The 22,385-nt window shown below is 49.9% G+C and overlaps 1 protein-coding gene across 1 annotated transcript; it reads right to left on the bottom strand.

Annotated features, from left to right (window-relative positions):
• Window positions 1-475: 475 nt before the first annotated feature.
• PIPOX (pipecolic acid and sarcosine oxidase) lies at window positions 476-12,603 on the bottom strand (the record flags this gene model as incomplete). Its single annotated transcript, XM_081109559.1, has 9 exons — window positions 476-1,166; window positions 1,351-1,524; window positions 1,758-1,833; window positions 2,400-2,558; window positions 2,931-3,083; window positions 3,793-3,975; window positions 4,259-4,472; window positions 10,889-11,037; window positions 12,490-12,603. The coding sequence occupies 8 exons, from the start codon at window positions 12,601-12,603 to the stop codon at window positions 1,394-1,396; spliced, it is 1,179 nt and encodes a 392-aa protein (XP_080965685.1). The 3' UTR covers window positions 476-1,166; window positions 1,351-1,393.
• Between the last annotated feature and the right edge of the window lie 9,782 nt (window positions 12,604-22,385).

The following is a 22,385-nucleotide window of genomic DNA, read 5'->3' on the forward strand; positions in this document are numbered from 1 at the left end:
CCACTTTACAGAGGATGAGGTTCAGGGAGCGATCTGAGAGCGGCTAAAAAGCAGACTCGTCCTGGGGCTGATGGGATTGTCTGCCTTTTATAATCCCCTGGAGAAATCAGTGCTAAGCCATGTGCCTAGGCCTGTATGGCAGTTGAAGAGTAATTTCCTTTGTGTTGTATTTCCGTTGGGAATAGTTATGCTCTTATTCCCATTTCCCACTCTTTCCCGCTCAGTAACTCCTCCTAATATTTTCTCTCCCGCACCACCCTCCCACCAGTCCCAGTTTTCTTCTCCCCCGAGCACTTTAACTCCTTTCTCTTGGGCCCAACTGGCCTGGTCTGGAGGGCCTCCTGCATGGGTCCCATCTGAGCGCGTTAAGCCTTGCCTGAGTCCCCGCTCCCACCCCTCTCCCCTCCTCCCACCCTGGGGTAGTCATGAGCCTGTTCCCTTTCAAAGCAATTAGTGCAAGGAGGCCAGCCGACTCGGTGCTAATGCCGTTTCATTAAGTGGGAGCAATCCTAATGATAATAAAATGGCACATTTAACATTCAAACATTGAACAGGGTTTCTAAGCGAGTGTGTCTCTCTTTCTTTCTGGTATAACAGTTCCATCTTCATAAGGACCTGACAATACACCTTAATGGGAGACTGGGGGACTGAGCATCTTTCCAGAACCAGAGAGAGGATGAGAACCAGACAAAGAATCCAGAGAAAAGGGGTGCAACGCATCAAGGGGATAAGGACGCCCAAGGATTCCTGGGGTCATGGATTCTGTGGTGCTGAGTCTACAGGAAATGGGGTCACACAAAGAATAAAGCCCACCGCCGACTTTAAGGCAATGCCATTACTTATTTGTCGATTCAACACATTTTTTTTCACAAACATTCATGGTGCACCCACAATGAGCCAGGTTTGAGCAGAGCTTGTGATGGAGGGTGGCTCTAGTTTCAAGGAAAGGGAACTTCAAGGGCAGTAGTCCTCTACAAATCATCGTGTTTACCCTCCGCTGGGCAGCCTTAGTCAAATCCATCTCCAATTTATCAAATGTCCCAGCAAAGAGAATTTTAACAACCACTTTGGTCTCCTGCCCAGGCCCTTGTGCCCCTCGTTGTACAAACAGACATCCTCTCGAAGGTCCTGGCTACTCCCTGATGATAGAATATTTGATTGACCATCTAGAAGCAAAAAAGTAATGGGATTGAGGAGCTAGCCAGGGAAGAAGGTACATTCAACCGTCTGGTGTTTAGGGGGGACTCTAAAAGCCGAAGAGGATGACATCCCACGGCCACTCCCTCCCTCCCCCCCCCGCCCCCCACCCTCGCGAGAAGACTTCCCAGCAGAGGGCTTCACTCACAGCACCTGTGCTCAAAGGAAAGGCTGCTGGAAGTCTTGGATGTCTGGGTCAAAGGTGAGCTTTGCCCAGGCCAGGGAAGCGGCTGATTCGAAAAGGTGTCAAGTCATAGGATGGTGTCAACTTCATGCTTAATTCATACAGGATCTTGCCCACAACAGGGGACAGCTTGAATCCATGCCCTAGAGGAAGAAGAGCAGCTTGTCAGGCGTCCTCAGAGACAGGGGCTGGGCTCCCTGGAGGCCCCGACACCGTCCCGAGATAGAGCCTCCCACTAGGAGCACCCGTTCCTCTGACTTCACACACACTCAGTGTCCAGGCGCTGGCCCCCAATGGCCAGCTAACACCATTTTGCCTGGCACTGAGCACCTGCACTCGGCTTTAAGGCCCCTCATCTCCCCCTCCTCAGACTCACCCGAGAATCCAGCACCAATGATAATGTTGTCATACTTCGGGTGTCGATCAAGAATGAAGTGTTTGTCAGGGGTGTCCTAGAAAGAAACAGTCACACCTGTGTCCTTGGAGGGCGGAGGGAGGAAGAACTGCAGGCTCAGGAGGGAGAGGGTTAGGCTGGCTTTCTTTCCAGAAAGAATGGGAATGCGGCACAGGAACGCGCTCTGCACGCCAGTGCCCCCTTTGGGTATGTCAGCCTTTCTCATTTGTCCATCTGCCTCTCTCCTCCACAGAGCTATGAACACAGTAGGTGCTCAGTTAATGCGCGCAAACGAACTTAGCCAAGATGCCTCAGGCTCTGGTGACAGCTGTCTCTTCTCTTTGTCCCTAAGGCCCGCTCAACTAGAACATCTTGCCAAAAAATCTTTTAGAGCCCTTCTGGGAAACATAGCGAAGGACTGCCAGGCGTAGTCTAGTTTCCTAATGAAAAGGCATATGAATAACCTCTAATGGGCCCTCTCTGGTGGAGGTGAACCGAACCACAGAAATTAACTCATTTGTTTCAAGTCACATCCGATGTCAGGAGTCGAGGAGAGTCAAGCCTGAGCGGCGCCAGGCCAATCTGTCTCCTTCCCCTGTTCTCCGGGGCCGCCCGCCCCCTTACCGTGTACATGCAATGCTCCACCACGGCAGGCTCCGGCTCCAGGTCAGGTAAGTGGTCTCTGACAAAGCGGCTCAGGATCTGCACGTCCTGGATGTCTGAGAATGCTGCGGGGCAGTCCCTCTCCTCAGGATCCGCGTTGTTGCCGTGGTGATAGCAGACCTGGCTCCCAGCCAGAGCAGGGTGAGTGAGCTGCGAGGGCCGGCCTTCCCGCACACCCACCCAGCCCAGGGGACAGGCTTGTACACACAGGGCCCCCATCCATCATCCCAGCCTTCCCCAGTTCCTGACAAATGCTGCTTGCTGCCACGCTAGGTTGCCTAGTTGTTCATTCCCCGCCAACTCTCTGTTTGCAAAGGAAGGGCTCCCCTTGTGGGGCGCCGGGACAGCTGGGTTCTTGCAATGCAAGTCGTGAATAGCCAGTAGACGCCCGCTGCCGCCCACCGGGATCTGAGGGAGTCCGCTGGGAACGGAAGAGCAGTGGTCCCAATGCTGTGTGCACCCCTCCTGGCCTTCTCGCTGCCTTTCACTCACCTTCATCAGCCCTGGGTACTCTCCAGAGGGCAGCCCATATATGTGGTGGGGAGCCAGGCTGAGGTCCAGGCCCAGGAAGCATGGAAAGGCCTGGGACACACCATAGCTTCCGGGAACCTTCTCTCGCCAGTAACACACATTGATCCGCAGGGTCTATAGAGGCAGGGAGAGGAAGTGGGAGATGAAAAGGGAAAACCTTCGAACTCTAAAGACAACGCTGGGGTCTTATAGCCCTGCAATACAGCCCGGATGCCCCACTCCACTCACCTATCTCCTTTTCATCCAGTTCTCATGTCATTTGCGTGTTACATTATATCATGATGCACAAAAATCTCTGAATCTCTGTCTCTTCTACCATTCTTAGTCTTCTATAACTAACAGCCTTCCTGCTTTCTCTCCAGGAGCTAACAATGCCTTCTATTTATGGAGTGCTTACAAGTGGCCAGACCAGCCCTGGGCAAACTACGGCCCGCAGGCCGGATTCGGCCCATTTGAAATGAATAAAACTATTGAAAAAAAAGACCGTACCCTTTTATGTAATGATGTTTACTTTGAATTTATATTAGTTTACACGAACACTCCATACATGCTTTTGTTCCGGCCCTCCAGTCCAGTTTAAGAACCCATTGCGGCCCTCGAGTCAAAAAGTTTGCCCACCCCTGGGCCAGACCATCTCTGAAGGGCTTTATGTATACCTTTTCATTTAATTCTCCAGCAGCGCTACCCCCCATTTTACAGGTTATACACCTGGAGGCTCAGTGAGGGAAACGAATTTGCCCAAAGTTGCCCACCAGTAAGCGGCCATCTGGCTCCAAGGTTTCTTCTCTTAAGCACCAACTCTCGGGCTTCCAGCGCCCCTTACCTGGAGAGGCAGCTCAAGTCCCAGGGGACGGAGGAGCCTGTTGGTCCAAGGACCTGCTGTGATGACCAAGCTGTTGGCTTGGTAACTCTTACAGGTGGTTTTCACTATGATCGGTAGCCCTGGTTTTATCTCCATCACCTTCTCTCCATCACACACTTTGCCTCCTAGCTGTCGAATTGCATCCTGAGAGGACAGGATCAGAGAAGGGCAAATGGTTATATATGGAGTTCACCCTGGTGGACAAAGAGTCCTTTGCTTAGGGCAGAAAAGAATGCAGATTCTAGACCTCCTCTCCCACATTGGCAAGACCTGGCAGGGTATACAGCTGCCCCGCCCAAAGGTCAAGACTAAAGCCAGCATGGAGAAGGCTCTCATCCAGTGGGGGAAGGCGGGATGGGGCATGACTGATTGGGACCCAGGATCCTAGATCAGGAGCTGCATTGCCCCTAATACTGCACAGTCTCACCTGAAGGACTCTGAGGGCCTTGGCTGCATAGAGAACTCCTCCAGACTCTTCCAAGAGTCCCACTTCTCCCTTGGCCAGCCGAAGGTTGGGGAAATGTTGCTTCAGTTCTTCAGATGAAAGACACTGGTGTTTCACCCCCAACCTAGACAAAGTAGCCTGGGTTGTCTTTAATTCTTGATTCTCCTTTACTCCCAGCAGTAGTAGTCCAGTCTGCCTGTAAAGAGAGAGAGAGAGAGAGAGAGAGAGAGAGAGAGAGAGAGAGAGAGAGAAGAGAGAGAGAGACCTGGGTGAAGGTTTGCATCAGGGCCCTGGGCCGTTCTCTCTCATTCTTCAACAAGGGTCCCAGGGCCAGGCATCAAGGAGAGTCCCAGCCTCCCATTAAACACACACACACACACACACACACACACACACACACACACAAACAAGTGAAGTTATCTCAACTCTGTTGCAAGAATCACAGTGATACTGAGCTGGTTTCCAGGCCATTCCCAAGTCTGCCCTTGTCTCTCACTGATACCGGTTTGCTTGTTTCTCCCTCATCCCTCTCAGGATATCCATTCTGACTCTGAGGGCAAAGATCCTAAGTCCTCTTCTTTTTCCACACCTAGAAAGTGGTAGGTGTTCAATGAGTTGGATGTGATCTCTTCCCTTCCTCCCATCCCCTGACCCTATCTATTCACTGCTTTCATCTTTACCCTTCACCTCCTCCCCCACCCCTGCTGTTTCTTTTCTCTGTCCCTTTTCTTGTCAGGTAATGTTTTGTCCCGTCCTTGTCTTTCTGTCTCTCTGTTCCTTCCTTGAGGCTGCGCATTTTGTGGAAAAGGTCCTCCGTTGGGAGGTCTGGCTCTGGGGCCAGTCCCAGCATCCCCTGTAACCTTGCTCTGGTTTCTCCAGGCCCCAGGTTCCTCCTCTGTGACAATGTCTATTGGACTATTGGTGGTTCCACATCAATGTGCACCATCGCCAACCCAGGGGCATGTGAAAATGTCATGGGCCTTTTTTTTTTTTTTTTAGTTGTCACAATGCCTGGGGGTTGCCATTCACATTTAGTGGACAAGGACCAGGGATGCTAAACCTGTGATGCTCAGGAAGACCCCACCCAAATGCCAATGGCACCTTCATGCAGAAATGCCAGTCGATGGCCTCTTGCAGCCCCAGCAGTTAATTTAGTGATTCTACAATGTTGTTTCTCCTTATACTTCCCTCTGTGCTTCCTACTCACTAAGGGAGTAAAAGCGATTTCTCTGTAATGCTTCTGTCTCTTGTCACAAGAAACCAGAGATCCTTTTTTTTTTTTTTTTTTTTTTTGTGGAAACTGATCTAAACAATGGAAAGGTCACTTTGGCCCTTGGAATCATTCCTGTCATCGCTCTCAGTTTCAGCAGCCGTAGTGGCCGGCATCAGCCTGGTACATCCTCCGGGTACCGCATATAAAGCTCGTAATAGCCTATAATGGAGTCTCATGGATATTACATGCTTCCAAATCCCACATTATCTGGTTGGGGGGATTAAAGAGAAGATTGGGAGGGGTTAGGAACACAGCGGGCCCCGGGGCTGGTGTCAGTACACAGAGCCACGCAGCGTGCCCAATTCATTTGCCATGGCCCCCGCCTACCCAGCGTTCACCACTGGTGAGAAAGCAATAAGTACCTCTGCCTCTTCAAAGCTCAGCAGAGGAAGGATGCTAGAGAAATCCCCGTCACCAGCAGACGGCCTTTTTCCTGTGGCCCCAAAAAGAACCTCAGATGGGTGCTCAGCTAATGGAAACTTGCCTAGTAAACATCATGGTCAACAGGATAATTAAGAAGTCACCCAAGTGTATGTTCTTGAACCCTTTTTACCCGATAGGGTTGTAGCTGGGTAGAATTCTGGGAAAGACTTTGGCTTAACCCCTCCCTATAGCAGTCAGATCGCCGGCCTGGAAGTAGAACCCATATCCTAACCCTGCCTGCAATGTATCAGCCTTGGTCTCTCATACGCGCTCAGATTTAGTTCCTTTCCCTTTCTCCCTCCTCCCTGCCTCCCTCCCTTCCTCCTTTCCTTTCTTCCTTCCCTCCTTCTCCCCTTCCTTCCTTGAAATAAGAACCCCTCTCACAGGAATGTACAGTACAGGGGAAATGAACGCAGGCCAAGACAACGGGCCGACCTGCTGAATTATGAAATGCTGAGTGACGTTCTCATTCCCGAGCCGTCCTGTGGCGGGGGGAGGCGGGAGCGCCCCATCCTGAGGAGTAATCAGCGAGCCGGTGCTGCCGGCGAATGTAATTGTGCCGATCGTAATCATTTTGCTCCCGCTCTCTGCCCCTGTGGCATTTATTTCTTAGCCCAGATATTGATCTAACAGTGGGAAATTTTCCATCTGAATCGGTGATGCTGGACCCTCCCCTAGTCCGAAGATGCGTTTAGGAAATTCTCATTTTCCGTGGATCACGGCTGAGCTATTTGGCCTGAGGGAAACCGTGCCCTGCTGGAGAAGCGCCTCGGATTGGAGAGAGATTTTTTTGACCATTATGAGCAAATCGGAAATAAATGTAAAACACTGCCTGGAAATGCAAAGGCCTGTCATTATGGGAGATAGGTGAGAGGCTCCGGTGGGAAATGCTTAGAGAATTGGAAGTCAGTCAATCAAAACCGGGATGGGAGAGTGGGCCTCTTCCCCCAGTATGAAGATAGATGACTTCCATGGGCAGATTGAAAATCATTTAAGTGCTTATTTTTTTTAATGGCTTTTCTAGATCCCAATAAACAGACTGCTCATTCTGCATCAATTTCTCGCCCCCATGCCCTGGGCCTCCCTCTCCTTTTTGGCTCTAACCTAGGCTACAAAATTTGGGGAGGTGTCACAGGAAAAAGAAATGCCCAGAAAATGTCTGGTCAGGGCTGGCCTAGCAAGAAGGCACCCCGAGTGAAGCTGGGGGGTCAGGAAACCCTGGAAAGAGTGCAGCTCCCAACTCTTCAAATGTCCTCAGCTGAGTGCAAAGCATTTGGTATGAATCGCGCCTTCCTCCCAACCCCAGCTGGATCCAGCACGAGGAAGAGGTAATCAAAGATTCCTCCCAAGGCTCACATCAACTCGACGGCCCCACTAAAGCCACGGAGTTGGTGATTAGGGATTTCTCCCAGTTACTACAGCAGGACGGGAGGCAAGATGGAGTGGGGAGGAACTGGGGGGGAAGGGCAGACATCTCGCCCCACATCTGCCAAGTCCTAGCCCCGTCTCCAGCTTCCCCCTCTCTGGGTTAAAAGTACCAGGCAAGCCAGCTCTCAGAGTCACCTTGGGGAAGGGATTCAAGCAAGGACTGGGTGGTGGCTGCTGTCTTTGTTGGTGCTGGAGGAGCTCCTGGCGTTTCATCTTCTGCTCAGTGGGCCGAGGTGGAATCGGTTAACAAAGACCGCTCCAGGGAGGGGATGTGGCTGACAAGCCAGACACTTCGCAGACACAGGAAGCAGCAGCTGCGGAGGGGGCCACCAGGTTCTGCCAGCAGCTGTACTGCCTACGGCTGTGATCTTGTCTGATATTGTCAGCTAAGCAGGGGCAGCGGGGGTCAGGAGCTAGATGGTAGGCCTCAAAGGGAAAAGGCAGGGCGGGGAAGAGAGGGGCCACAGAGCTGGGATTTGCTGTTGCTATCAACGTCCTGGCTGTACACATCACAATGATTCAGACCTTGTGATCTGACACATGTGTCACAGTCTGTTTCCAGAATGTATGCAAATATCCCGAGCTCACCCATGTTTAGTATGCCACTGTCACAGGAAGCGACAGAACAGAAGAAAAAGAATTGAGCAACTCCTGAAGGTGTTATTTTTTTTAAAGTCATCATCAAATAGCATTAAGTAAATGCATCCATATCTATCAGTTAGATTATGATATTGTGCTAGTTCTTCCAGAAGGACCTGTTACTGTATGATCCACCATGAAGATGATGGATCATTTAGAAAATCCGAATTAAGAACAACAGCTAAAGGAATTGGAATGGGAAGTATCTGTTCTGTGTCCCTACTAAGTTAAAGAGCCAAATAAATTAGTGTGCCTGAGTAAATTAGGTTAGCCATGGAAAGGACTTGTTAATAATAATGATACAGAACACCTAACACTCCATAGGACTTTTAAGGTTTTCAAAGCACATTCACTTTACTCTTCCTTTTTCATAATTGAGGCTGTGAGACATCAGAACGGTCTTTTAAGGAGGGCTATCTATGTATGTCTCTGTCTTTACATGTACCATACATTAGCAGTCTTCTGATCTGGGATGATTTAGCAACAAACTTGTTTGGAGACAGGGGGTAGACAAAGTCACCAATCTGTGGTATCGTCTAAACCAGGGGGCCAGCAAACTATGACCCAGGGGAAATCAGGCCTGACACTTGTTCTTGTCACAAGCCAAGATAGTTTTTGTATTTTTCAATGGTTGATAAAAAGCAAAATTTCATGACATGAAAATTATATGAAATGTTTGTGTCCATAAGTAAAGTTTTATTGGGACACCGCCATGCTCATTTGTTCACATATTCTCTGTGGCTGCTTTCACACTGCAGGGGTAGAGTTGAGTAACGGGCAAAATTCAATAGTTGCAACAGAGACCATGTGGCCTGCAAGACCTAAAATACTATTTGGCCATATACAGAAAAAGTTTTCCAAACCCTGCTCTAGACTATAAGAATTCTGTGATGTGCACTAATGGGTTAAGGCCGTGACTACTCACTAGCAACCCTCTAATGAGATTTAATGAGAATTAAATGAGCTAATAATATATCAGGTAGTTTTAGAACAATTTGACTTTCTTACTATAAGCACTAAATATGTGATGATGATGATGATGATGATGATGATGATGATGCTTTGTCTAAGCCTTTTTCATACTTATCCTCACAACAGCCCCTGAAATAGATATTATTACTCCTACTTTACAGATGAGAAAACTTAGTCTCAAAGACATTAAACAATGTCTTTGCTCCAAACCACACAGCTAAAATGTGTCAGAGCTGATATCCAAAGTCCTGTCCTCCTGCCAAAGAAGAAGATTATGAAAATATGAGCATCTCCTACTCAAGGGTGCCTTTCCCTCTCTCCCTTTCCAGCAGCCTTTCCCCTTGATGTTCTTGGTTGCTGCATCCCATCTGTCTCCTCCTGCCCTACTTTCTCCCTGGCTCAGTTGAGATAGGATGTGGCTAACCCAAAACAGGTGGGAGGAACTGCCATTTATTGAAGAGTGCTAGGCACTGGGCCAAGTATTTCACAAGTCTCGTTTTATCCTCACAAAACCCTGTGAGAAAACATGAGACACAGAGAGGTACAGAAACTTCCCCAAGGTCACACAGCTGGTAAGAGGTAGAGCACAAAGGCAAATTCAAGCCTTCGGACTCCAGACACTCTTCTTCTTTTAAAAAATATATTTTTATTGATTTCAGAGAGGAAGGGAGAGTGAGAGAGAGAGAGAGAAACATCAATGATGAGAAAGAATCATTGTTTGGCTGCCTCCTGCACACCTCCTACTGGAGATTGAGCCAGCAACCTGGGCATGTGACCTTGACTAGAATCGAACCCAGGACCCTTCAGTCTGCAGGCTGACAGTTCTATCCACTGAGCCAAACCGGCTAGGGCTAGACACTCTTCTAACATCTCTTTTAGTCGCCTCCTTGTCTGCTAGGAAAGAAGTTTGCCCTCCAAGGCTCAGCATTTCTTTTAGCACAAGAGACTCAGCAGTATTCGCAGATGGCTGACAGACAGGGGTCCCTTTGCCAGGCCGCCCCTCAGCGGGACATGCTCTTTTATTTGGGTGCTGGGTGCATTAGCTGCCTCTGGAATAAATCTGTAATTAGTTGCCCTTGCTGTATTTGCATAATGGATTTCACTTTGTTCTTAAGTTAATGGTGTTTTTGCAACAGAACAGTAACCTCTTGGTTCCTGTCCATTAAAATAACTGCCACCCTGTAGGGTAGAGCTAGAGTTTTGTAGGAAGTTCAGTTAAGAGCCATAGAGATCAACCATAAAAATAAAAAAGAAGGAAAAAAAAGAGCCACAGAGAAGATGGGAGCGGAGGTGGTTGAGTGGTTAAAGTTCTCTGTGTATCACAGCCTTTCTTCCCCATGAGCGTGTGAAAGGTCAGTTAGGAGGGGGCGTTGAGGGTTGTCATGGGGGCAACAAGGAAAGAGCTGCAGGCTCACTCCCTGGCAAGCAATGGGGTCTGAGGAGCATCCCTACTTTGTTCTATGGGAGGAGGCGTTCAGAGAGAATAAAATGGATTTATAGGGGTCACTCTGGGAGTTGGGAGCTGCATCCAGCATGAAAAGTTATGATACTGGTAGGAATATAAAGAACCAAGACAGCAGCCTCCTGTTCTATAACCATCCCTGCTCTAACAGAATCTCAGATGGCTTCATGGAGATACAGACACAACTTCGGCTAGCCTTGGACACATGGTCTGAACCAGGCCTGGAACTCAGACCCCGGCAGGAGCCATCTGGACCTGTGGGTGACCATGACGGTAAGCAGAATGCTTCCATGTGACTGGCACTCCCCTAGGCCCCGTGTCCCTCCATGGCATTTCAAGTGTGCACGGCACTGCTCCCTCACATCCTAGAAGCACCTCCAGGTGCCAGGCCCCATGATTCAAGGAATTCTTCAACCTGTATAATTGGGTTCCAGCGTCGTGCTCCAGCTGGGCCCATATCTGGTAGCACTCATCCATCATCTGGGTGTAAAACTCTTCAGGGTATGCCCTTCGGATTATCCGGCTCTGCCCGTGGGAGCTTCCTCGGGAGTGTGGTAGAAAGAACTGGAAGTGGAAAACAAGAGAGACAACTGAAGCTGTTACCCCCTGCACTCCCCGCCCCGCCACGCCCACCCCACTCCCTTTAAGAGCCAGCTCATCAAGTCAACCAGGAGCTGTCAATCAAGAGCACTTATTCTTCAAATATTTCCATACATTCTCCCTTTATGACCACGTTCCTGATCTGGCTGTCAGAACAGAAGTTCTTCGGCTTCCTTTTTTGCTAACATCATTCACATCCCCGAAGCCCCTTTGTTAGTGTGCCTTCAGTCATCCTGCTGCTACTGCATCCTACTTAGAGGCACAGAGAAGCAGAATTAGAAAGGGCCTTTGAGATCATCCTAGTCTAGCCCCTCATTTCATGGACAAGGAAACGGATGCTGACTATTTCCCTGTGGCTTCGGATCACTCAGGACAAGGAAACCACTTGGGATTTAGCAAAAAATGGAGCGTTGCCTGCAAGGTTGAACCAAGAATCCCTCGGGCTTTGAGAAAAAATGACAGAGAAATAAAAAAAGGTTTCCAGCCCTAGCCAGTTTTGCTCAGTGCATAGAGCGTTGGCCTGCGGACTGAAGGGGCCCGGGTTCGATTCCAATCAAGGGCACCTGCCTAGGTTGCAGGCCCAGTCCCCAGTAGGGGGTGTGCAGGAGGCAACTGATCGATGATTCTCTCTCATTATGGATGTTTCTATCTCTCTCTCTCCCTTCCTCTCTGAAATTTCCAACCAATCCAGCTTATTACCAAGAAGAATCAACCAAACCAGGCAGAAGGGGAGGGGAGAAATCTCTGGCAGGTGAGCTGGGTGGACATGTCCCGGGAAGAACCCTGTAGACAGGCAGGCCCACCCACAGGTGCATGGTCCTGGCGTCACCTTTTCTTTAAGGAAAACTAAGACCAAAGCCTTATTTCCTGTGCATCAAACAGGCGGCTGCTATTACCTGCAGGCGGCAGAAAAAACAGAAGCCTCCGCTGGGTGCCAGGGTGAGAGGCCAGGAATGTGCAGGGAAGAAGCCTACCTCTGAGGCTGACAAATCAGCCTTGCCTCGAGACAAAATTAGCTTTACTTAAGATTACCCAAAGCAGAACTGATTCTTTCTCTGGGCCAGATCGACCATTTTGGCACAGAAGAGATAGCAAGAAGGAAGAGAACAGGGCCTGGGACACTTCTTGATCAAGGGCAGGAACTGGGCAGGCGGGGGGGGGGGGGGGGGTTAAAGGAGAAAATACACCTAGAAACCCGACATGGGTCTTGGCGGGCAGGGGTAGGGGGGTGGAGGGGATGGACTTTCTTTGCATTGTGATGATGCACACACCAGGCAGCCAAGCTACAGATTGCACAGAATTTGTGATGATCAGGCCCTTTGGCCTGGCCCCATAGCCTGCTAGCTCTGGAAACCTCTCTCTAGGGGAGAGACAGGGACAGTCCCTAAAGTCAGGAGCACAGAGGGGACACAGTACCTGCTCCAGCAGGAGAACTCGCTTCCCGTGTTTGGCCAGGTGGTATGCAGTGAAGCAGCCCTGGATGCCAGCCCCGATCACAATGGCATCGCAGAGGTCATTCTGAGCAGCCATGATGCCCACTTAGCCCCACAGCCACAGAGCCCACACGCAAAGGAGAGGGCGAGCAAAGCGGGGCTCTGGGCTGAAGGAGGAGGAGTAGGGCAAAGTCCAGCCTGGTCGGCATTCCCACAATCCCCTGGGGCGGTGTCCTTCTCCCCTCCCCCAAAGCCTGGCTCCTGGCTCAGCCTGGCCTCCCCTGCAGAGCAGAGCTGGGTAGTCTGATTTGTGAGGGTTAACCCAGCTCAGCTGCCAGCCTCACCCTTTCATCTCTCTAGCTTTCTATTCTTGGCTCAATTATTGTCATGCAAATGGGCTCCTTCCTTTGCCACCTTCCTGTCTCATTATGATCTTTGTCTCTGGGACCTCGGCCCTGGAATTTCAATGCCTCCTAGACCAAGCTGGGCACCAGGAATGCTGCCTCCCCCTGCTGGCTTTTCTCTCTTCAGCCTGGTTTCCTTTGAAGATTCTAGAGGGCGGAACTAAGAACTTGGCACTCTGCCCAGGATAAGGCCCACCTCCCTGGGGGTGGTGAGGTCAGGGAGTAGGTGCTGGGGCCAATTGAGAGGGCAGCCTTGTGATTATAAAATTACTCTCAGCGTGTTTTACTTTCATTTCGTTTAAAAGGAGAAGAAGAAATGATCCTGAACAAATGGAAAGGACAGGACAGAGTGAGAGGAGCAGCCTTCTCCTGAGCCACAGTCAGGGGCCAGGCACCAGCCCAGGGCTAGGCAGTGTGCTAAGTAAGTTCTTCCACATGCATCTGGGACGGAGCCAGGATGGGTAGGGCCTAATTCTCATATGATTTGGCGGTCCTCTTTAAGAAAAGGAAAAGGAAAATGATGAATACAAAATTAGGTGCTAGGACTTGGAAGAAACCATGCAATTAAGGAGCCCCCTGGTTGACGTTTCATTAGCTTCACAGTAAAACTGCCTCTGCATGCATTGTCCTGCTTAATCCTTACAGCCCTAGGCGCAAGTATTTTTATCCCCACTTTTGGCAGGTTAAAGATGGCCCCAGATTCTCTGTCACTCCTCCTATCACAGGCTCTGTGATGGCTTGACCAATAGAATATGGCAGAAGTGACAATGGGACTCTTTCTGGCCCAGGCCTTCAGAGACTGAGAGCTCCCTCTTGTCTTGGAGCGCTCACTGCTGGAGTCCTGAGCTCCCATGTTAGAAGTGCAGCCGCCCTGTGGGAGGGACCACGTGGCGAGGCCCTGAGACTACATGGAGAGCCAGACGAGAGAGTGAAGCCATCTTGGACCCCAGCCCAGCCCAGCCAAGCCACCACCTAAATACCACTGAGTGGCCCAATGTATGCCACATGGAGCAAAAGAATCACCCAACCAAGCCGAGTCTGAATTCCTGGCCTGCAAAATCATAAGATGGGATAAATACGATCGTTGTTTTTAGCCATTACGTTTTGGGGTGATTGGTTATGCAGCCATGCCAAAATACCACTTTACAGCCAAAGACATCACGGCTTACAGAGGTTGTAACTCACCCAGTGCCACACACCCGCTAAACCCAGGCACTGAGGTGTGAACCCAGGTGTGCCTGCTCCAGAATCTTAACCACTGTGCTATACTGGGGAACAGTCAGAACTTGTCATGATGATTCTAATTTGAACTTTTGGCTGTTTCTCTCATAGCCATACTGTCAATGGGAGAAAATAATGGACCGGGATATCCATGTGAACTCGGGGAGCTGCCCAGCCTCTGTTCAGTGGCCGCCCCCAGCAAAGAATGCCCCTGAGTGACCTTGGCCACAAGCTGTCTTCTCAGCCCAGCCCTTGCTTTTCTGGGAATCTAGGAGCCCAGAGAGGAGGTGCCATATGACTGGCTTTCTTTTTCCTTCTGGAAAAAAAAAAAATTACTCTAGAATCCATAAGTCATCTCAGCCCCACCTCACCCCAACCCAAAAGGCACAAGATAACATCCCCCTCACAATTGGACAGCTCCCATAGGGTAAAAAATGGCAAGCATAACCGAGAAAAATGTACTATTTAAGTATATATAAAGGCTTGATATAAATATATAAGGTCAGCCCCCAGATTTCTCTTGATAAGATGTCAGAGGAGATAAACAGTTTACACACAAGGAAAAGCAGATAGTAAATCCTCACATGGAAGTGTGCCCAGCCTCACTAGCAATGAAAGAAATGGAATTAAATAACTTCAAGGCACGATTATGTGCCCATTAAGTGAGCAAAAATAAATAACAATGATAACATCTGACGGTGTCAGTGCTGTGGGGACGGAGAGGAGAGGAGGGTGGCAACCCAGAGTGTCCGGGGACTGCGGAGAACGCTGGGCGGTGTGCACGAACAGCAAAATCGTTTAAACCTTCTGACCTAGAAATCTGACTTGGGGAACTATACCCCGAGGAAATACCAAGGGGAGAAAAAGACATTTGTATGAAGACATTTACAGCTGTGCTCTTAGAGTAGAAAAGATTGGAAACAGCCGGCCACAGGGAATCGCTGAACAAACTCTGGCACGTGAACACAATGGAATACTATGTGGCGGTTCAAAATGACAGGCGCAAGGACTGTGGGCTCCGCAGAAATGTGTACAGTGTATGACATCACACTGAGGAGGAGAAGCAGTTCACAGACACACAGATCACAACCCCTAGTCACGTGTGTGTGTTAGCAAAGATCTACAGAGAATCTGGCCAGGTAATTGAGCTTAATGCTCATTAGTTTCCGTATTCTGTAAAAATTGTGCTTCCATTGACAATTTGTGAAAGGAGGAGGGATCCCCCGGGGATGCAGATGCTTTAGATCTCCCCGGTTCCTGGTTCCGGGGTCGGGGCAAGTTCTTTCTTTGTTCTCATCTCCGTTTTGCCGGCTGCCTGTAACATTTCTTATTGTTCGTCCTCCAGAAAAGCTACAAAGCCGCTGGCATCCCCCCCTCTCCTTTGTTTAATATGATATCCCTTCAGAGATAAAATGACAATTCCATTTCCTCATCCCTACTTCACAAGCCTGCCCTGGATTCCTGGACTCAAGCATTATGCTGCTTGTTAAGAATTACAAACGGCTCCTCCGAAAGCATACACTGGCCGTGGCCCAACCTTGAAATGAAAAGCAAATTGACTTCTGAAGGCTTCTCCTCTGTCGCAGGGCTGCCCGTCCTTGTGGCTGTCCTGACAGGGGAGGGAGAGAGGAGCGAGCCCCTCAAATTCCATTTTAACGCCCATTCTGGGTCGGAAGACCATGAAAGGGAGAGCCCGCAGCCCTGCGCCCTGCTGTGGTGTGTCAGCAATTGTGGCTGGTGTCCTGGGGCAGAGCCACCGAGGATGTGAGGCTGAACTGCTCATCTGACGGCTTGATTGGCACTTCGCAGGTGGGGGTGGGAGAGCCAGGCCAGGGAAGCAGCAATCTGTACAGATCAGAAATAATTAGAGGCCCCCGAACTGAGAGAGAGAGAGAGAGAGAGAGAGAGAGAGAGAGAGAGAGAGAAGAGATCTAAGAGTTGAATGGTGAGGGAAAGGGGCTTCTGTTGTCTTTCCTCTGCCATTCTATGCCAATAAATGGCTTCCTGGAGTAAGAAGGCAGACAGGCCAGGGGAGGTGGCCCCTCCAGACCCATCCTGCCAGCTGCGGGTGGGGGTCGGGGGATGGGGGAAGTTAGGAGCTGAATGTGCAGAAGACTCCAGCGTGAGGGAATGAAGAGGGGCAGAGCTGGATCCCTAGGTGGTCTCCCTACACACTGAGGACCCACTGAATGCTCAGATTTCATCCCCTCGCCTCCATCCCTGCTCCCTTTGCCCAGGTCATCCATCCGCCTTCCCTCACCTAGATTCTTACATTAACCTCTTAACAGTCTCCCGGCCCCATCCTGGCCCCTCTTAATCTACCCTTCCACCCTGCCTGGCTCCTCCCTCTGAACCATGAATCGGAACCGCTCACTCTCCTGCTGGACCGTCTCTAACAGCTGCCCATTTTCTCTGAGGCTAAAACCGCAGCTCCTTCCTTTGGCACACAAGGCAGTTTGCGCCCTGGCCTCCGCCTGCTCCTGCAGTCTTTCTACCACAGGTCCCTTCTCCCTGTGCTCGTTAGGCCTGGCTACTCGGAGCTAAGGGAGGTTCCAGCGTTTGCTATGATGATACCAAACTCCCCCACATCCCTTCCCATTCGGTCTAGTCTCAGTGTTAGCAATGAGCACAGTGTATTGTAATTGTTTGCATGCCTGCCTTCCCCCTCAGCTCCGTAAGGGGGAGGGGGTCTTCTTTTGACTGTCATTTTTCATAGAGAATGCAACAGTTAAAAGGCAAAGAAGAGAACAGAAGTCTCCATCCCACCCTGTCCTCAGCCACGTCATTCACCTCATCACATGCGATACTGTTACTGTTTTCCTTGTGTCCTTCCTGAGGTGTTCTGTGGGTACACAAGCTTACTTACATGGTATATTCTTATTCCCTTTTCATCTCAGAAGGAGCGCCTTGCTGTTTCCATTTCCTATATTTTGGCTTCTCCGTGAGTCATAGGGCGCTGGCACATTCTGCTGGCGGCTGCATAGTATTCCATGGACCATTCGGGGGAGGCATTTGGGACAGAGAAGGCACCACATGTGTTTGCTGAGTGAATGGAGGGTCTCTCTGGCTGTCACAGGGGCCCTATAACCGTGCGGCTCTCTGGCTATTTGGTATTAGGTGCTCAGGGAGGGGAGAGGTCCATCTGGGCTGGCCCCCGAGTTACATCAAAGGCTGACAGTGCCTTGCGTGAGCGGCTGAGGGCATTACCCACCTTCGGGCCAGGAGGGGTTGGGGCTGGGGCTGGGACACCCAGAGACTCTGGCTTCTGCCTCCCGCCCTGCCTTGGTTTCTGCGTTTGTTAAATGGCACTATTAAGGTCAACTCTGCTCCCTGAAGATACAAGAATTCAATTGCTACTCAGTCTCCAGGAGAGGGAGAAAAATAAGGAAAGTCCCGGAAACTGGAGCTGAAACCTGTGAGAAAATATTGTCATCATTTAGCCCAGGGATGCACCTCCCCTGTTCTCCGACCTCGCCAGGACAAGAGGAAAGGCGGTAAAATGAGGGGAGAGGTGTTGTCATTGTCTTAAGACGAACACTGGCATCTCCTTACTCTTAACCTCAAGGTCTTTCTATCGCAGCTCTTTTATTTATTTTTTTAATATATTTTTTATTGATTAAGATATTACATATGTGTCCTTGTCCCCACGTTACCCTCTACCCCCCCCCCCCCCGCTCATGCTCTCACCTCCCCCCCCCCCGCCCCCCCCGTTGTCCGTGTCCATTGGTTAGGCCTATATGCTTGCATATAAGTCCTTTGGTTGATCTTTCCCCCTTACCCCTACCCTCCCCTACCTTCCCTCCAAGACCCGACAGTCCAATCAATGCCTCTCCATCTCTGGATCAGTCCTTGTTCATCAGTTTATGTTGTTCATTATATTCCACAAATGAGTGAGATCCTGTGGTATTTATCCGCTCTCCAGTTCCATCCATGCTGTGGCAAATGGTAAGAGTTCCTTTTTCTTCTTCCTCTTCTTAAAGAATACCTTTCAGCATTTCATATAATGCTGGTTTGGTGGTGATGAACTCCTTTAGCTTTTTCTTATCTGTGAAGCTCTTTATCTGACCTTCTATTCTGAATGATAGCTTTGCTGGATAAAGTAATCTTGGTTGCAGGTTCTTGCTATTCATCACTTTGAATATTTCTTGCCACTCTCTTCTGGCCTGCATGGTTTCTGTTGAGAAATCAGCTGAGAGTCGTATGGGTATTCCCTTGTAGGTAACTGACTGTCTTTCTCTTGCTGCTTTTAAGATTCTCTCTTTATCTTTTGCTCTTGGCATTTTAATTATGATGTGTCTTGGTGTGGTCCTCTTTGGATTCCTTTTGTTTGGGGTTCTCTGTGCTTCCTGGACTTGTAAGTCCATTTCTTTCACCAGGTAGGGGAAGTTTTCTGTCATTATTTCTTCAAAAAGGTTTTCAATATCTTGCCCTCTCTCTCCTTCTGGTACCCTGATAATTCTGATGTTGGTACGCTTGAAGTTGTCCCAGAGGTTCCTTACACTATCTTCATGTTTTTGGAATCTCTTTTCTTTTTTCTTTTTCGGTTGGGTATTTTTTGTTTCTTTGTATTTCAAATCTTTGACTTGATTCTTGGGATCCTCTTGTCTGCTGTTGGATCTCTGTAAATTATTCTTTATTTCAGTCAGTGTATGCTTAATTTCTAGTTGGTCCTTTTTCATGTCCTCCATGGTCTCACTATACTTATTGAGGGATTCATTAAATTTATCGGCAGTTTCCATAAAATTCTTGAAAAACCTTATAAACGTGGCCTTGAACTCTATATCCAGTCGTTTGCTTTCCTCCATTTCTGCCATTTGTGACCTGTTTCTTTGTCTCCGCATTTTGGCTGCTTCCCTGTGTTGATAGAGTGGCCCTGCGCGCCAGGTGTCCTGTAGGGCCCAGTGGCTCAGCCTCCCCAGTTACCTGGGGTGGACACTCTTGGTGCACTCTTGGTGCCTTGGTTGTTGTAGGATCACTGGGAGGAATTGACCTCCAGGCCAATTGGCTGTGAGAATCAGCTGTGTCTGAAGTGGGAGAACTTCTGTGCTGAAGACACCCTTCTGGGGCAAGACTTGCTTCAGTGGGGCTTTGGTGCTCACTGAGTCTGCTCCCTGAGTGTGTCCCTTATGGATCTGAGGAGTTGCAATCTGGATGGTCCCCCTCTGACCACTGGGTACAGTGGCTCCTGGATCTAAGGAGGTGCTAATTCAGCCTCTGCCTGAGGCCACACAGCAGGAGCCACAAAGAGGCTCAGCTGTGAAGCAATGCAAACTGCTGCGGGGCCTTGGGCCTTCTCTTGGAAGTTCCAGGTCTGCCTGGCTCGGCTGCAGTTAGGTACATTCACATGCAAAAGCCTCTGCCACAGCCTGGGTGGGGCGGGGTCTCAGGGAATCAAAGGGCGGAGCAAGCAGCTATGGCTGATTCTCCGTCCGGAGTCGCGCGTCTCTGAGGGAAAGCCGCCCTCAAGTTCGCCCGCTGCCCGACAGACCAGCTTCTCCCCGTATGAGTCCTGGGTCCCCAGAGACTTCCCGGAACCGGAGTTCAGAGCAGTCGGGAGCTTGTGATTCAAAAAGACAGCCGCGTCCTCAGGTGCCACCCCCTTTCCGCGCGCGCGCAAGCCGCTGTACCTCTGCACTTCACCTCCGCAGCTCCTCTGGCTCTCAGTGTGCTTTTCTTTCCTTCTAGTTGTAGAATTTACACTCAGCCAGCCTTCCTGTTGTTCTGGATGATGTCCGCTCTGTCCTTTGCGGTATTTTTCAATTGTTGTGGGAGGCGGCAATTTCCCGGTGTTTATCTATGCCGCCATCTTAGTTTCTCCAGCAGCTCTTTTCAAATATGTGTGCATAATTGCACACTCACCTGATTGCGGTTATACCCAGGTGTTCATTAGCAGGTGTCTTTATACATAAGTATATCCCAGTGGATACATTCCCACCTCTAGGCTTTTGAGAAGGCACCCCTTAAAGCTCAGCAGCCGTTGGGGGAGATGACCAGTCAGAGTGCTGAGGACTGGTGTCCCATTTCTCAGGTGAGAGTGTGTCTGGGATGGAGTCGACATGTGCATCCCATCTGGAGCCTCCCCTCCCTTCCCTTCCATGTCTTTTCCATGATTCATAGCCTGGATTTCAGGACACTCTGGGGTGAGGAAATGTGGGGAGGAGTGAGACTTGGGGGCAGGAAAAGTAAATACCTTCCGCGTGGATTGGGCTGGCTTGACAGGTGACGAATGACAGCCCAAATTCAGTAGCGTGCAGGAAGATTAACTCCAGGGATTTGCTCTCTGGTGCTCTCCGGTTTTCAAGTACATGTGGTGCTCCCCCTGCTATGTCCGCAGCCTGGCCACGGATGCTGCTGTTTGCTAGGGAATGCAGACACCACACTGCACACCACCATACTGCCAGGCCCAGGGGCATGGAGGCAGAGAATCCGAGGAAAGCCAGAGGGAAAGGAGAGAGGGAAGGGAAGCAGAATTCCGGATATCAACCTCTCTAAGTCATCTTCCGTTCCCGTTTTTGCAGACTGGCCCCCACAGCCGGTCTGGCCCATCTCCTGAGCCACACGCTTGCAAGACTCCTCTCTTACTCTGCTTCCTCCCTGGTTCTCACTCTTCTGTTGTTTCTTCTGTTTCTGCCTTGGGCGGCCCTCCTTGCCTTGAAGTAGAGAAAGAGAGATTTGAGGGAAGGCCTTTGCCTGATAAGTGGGAGGAAACAGAGGCCTGATGGGGGGAGAGGCCTCCAGGCAGTGGAAGGAGGAGGAAGGGAAAAGGGGGCGGGGAGTCTCGGGCACCAAAGCCACTTGGCTCTGCTTCTTAGTGAGAAGCTTAGTGCTCTTTCTCCTAATCGGGGGCTTTTATGGGACGTCTAGCCTGCGGGGGCTGGCAGGGCAACTCTCAGCGGTGCCCCTCTCTCCTCTCAGCTGGCTGCTGGCTTAGGCAGGACTTTCAGGGTTGGGATTTACCAACCTCTTGAATGAATCTGTGAGCCGGTGTCTTCCACGAGTTCTGGAGAACTCTCAGCCATTATCTCTCCTCAAATATTTGCCTCTGCCCTATTTGTTCTTTCCTCTCTTTCTGGGACGTTCATTAAACATGTATTAGGCCTGCATCCACTGTATCTCCTATCTTCTCCATTGTCCTCCCCTTTTATGTCTCTCCCTGCTGCATTCTGGGTAATGTCTCACTATTATCTTTTACTTTGCTAATTCTCTATTCCACCGCATCTCGGCTGCTTTTAAATTAATAAGCTGAGTTTTAATTGCAGCTACAGTGGATTTTAAAAAAAAATTTTGGATCGTTACCTTTTTTTTTCAGTCCATTTTGTCACCTTACATCATTTCTTATTCCCTGCAAATATTTCCAAGCTTGTCTTTTATTTCTTTGGCCACAGTAAGCACGTTTGTTTATAGCCTGTTCTGATCATTCTGAGGGGTGAAATCTTCTCAGCTGATTTTCACTTGTCTCTGGTTTCTATCATTCTGACTCACGGAGCCTTATTTTCCTGTGTGCGTGGCTATCTCTCACCCGGCTCTGGGAATAAATATATGGCAATTATTTGCGTACGAAGGGGCCTCCATCCTGAGATGATTGTGCTTACGGGGGCACCACCAGTCCTGAGCTCTCTAGATTGAGTTCCTTGGATCACCCAGGCAACGTGAACCTGGGATGGTTGTTGGGGGAAAGCCCCAAACATCTAAATTCAGGATCGATTCCAAAGAACTGACTCGTAGCCTTATTCAAATTCATGAGCTTTAATAGGAGCAACTTACATAGACGAGGAAAGCTGCTGCACTCCCAGGGGTGGCCGGCCGGGAATTCGCCACACCTCTCCCAGGACAGGGTCTCTTTTTAATAGGGGGTTAATCATCAAATGATATGGTGGGTAGTCACATAGATCACCAGAAAGAACAACGCATTCCTCAGTTAACAGATTCAGGCAGTTATCATGCGCTGTACGTTCATTAACCTCCTTCCTGGGGGGAAGACGTTTATCTTTGGGCGGCATTCCAGTTTTCTGGGTAGTCAGCCACACCTGGGGCTACAGAGAGTTAAACAGACACAGAAGGTTAAACAGCAAGTCCAACATTTCCCAGACACCTTTGCTGCTGGGCCCACATTGTATCTCTGAGTCCCCGGGACCCTGACGGTGTAGCCCTTTGGGGTCTCAGTGTATCGAGGGGAGGATCTTCCATTAGTCTCTCCACCATGTTCAGGGACTGCGCTTGAATTTCTAAGCCCCTCCTTGTTCCAGGTGATCAG

Source organism: Myotis nattereri (genome assembly GCF_964212035.1).
Source record: "Myotis nattereri genome assembly, chromosome: 16".
In the NCBI taxonomy this organism is placed as follows: Eukaryota; Metazoa; Chordata; class Mammalia; order Chiroptera; family Vespertilionidae; genus Myotis; species Myotis nattereri.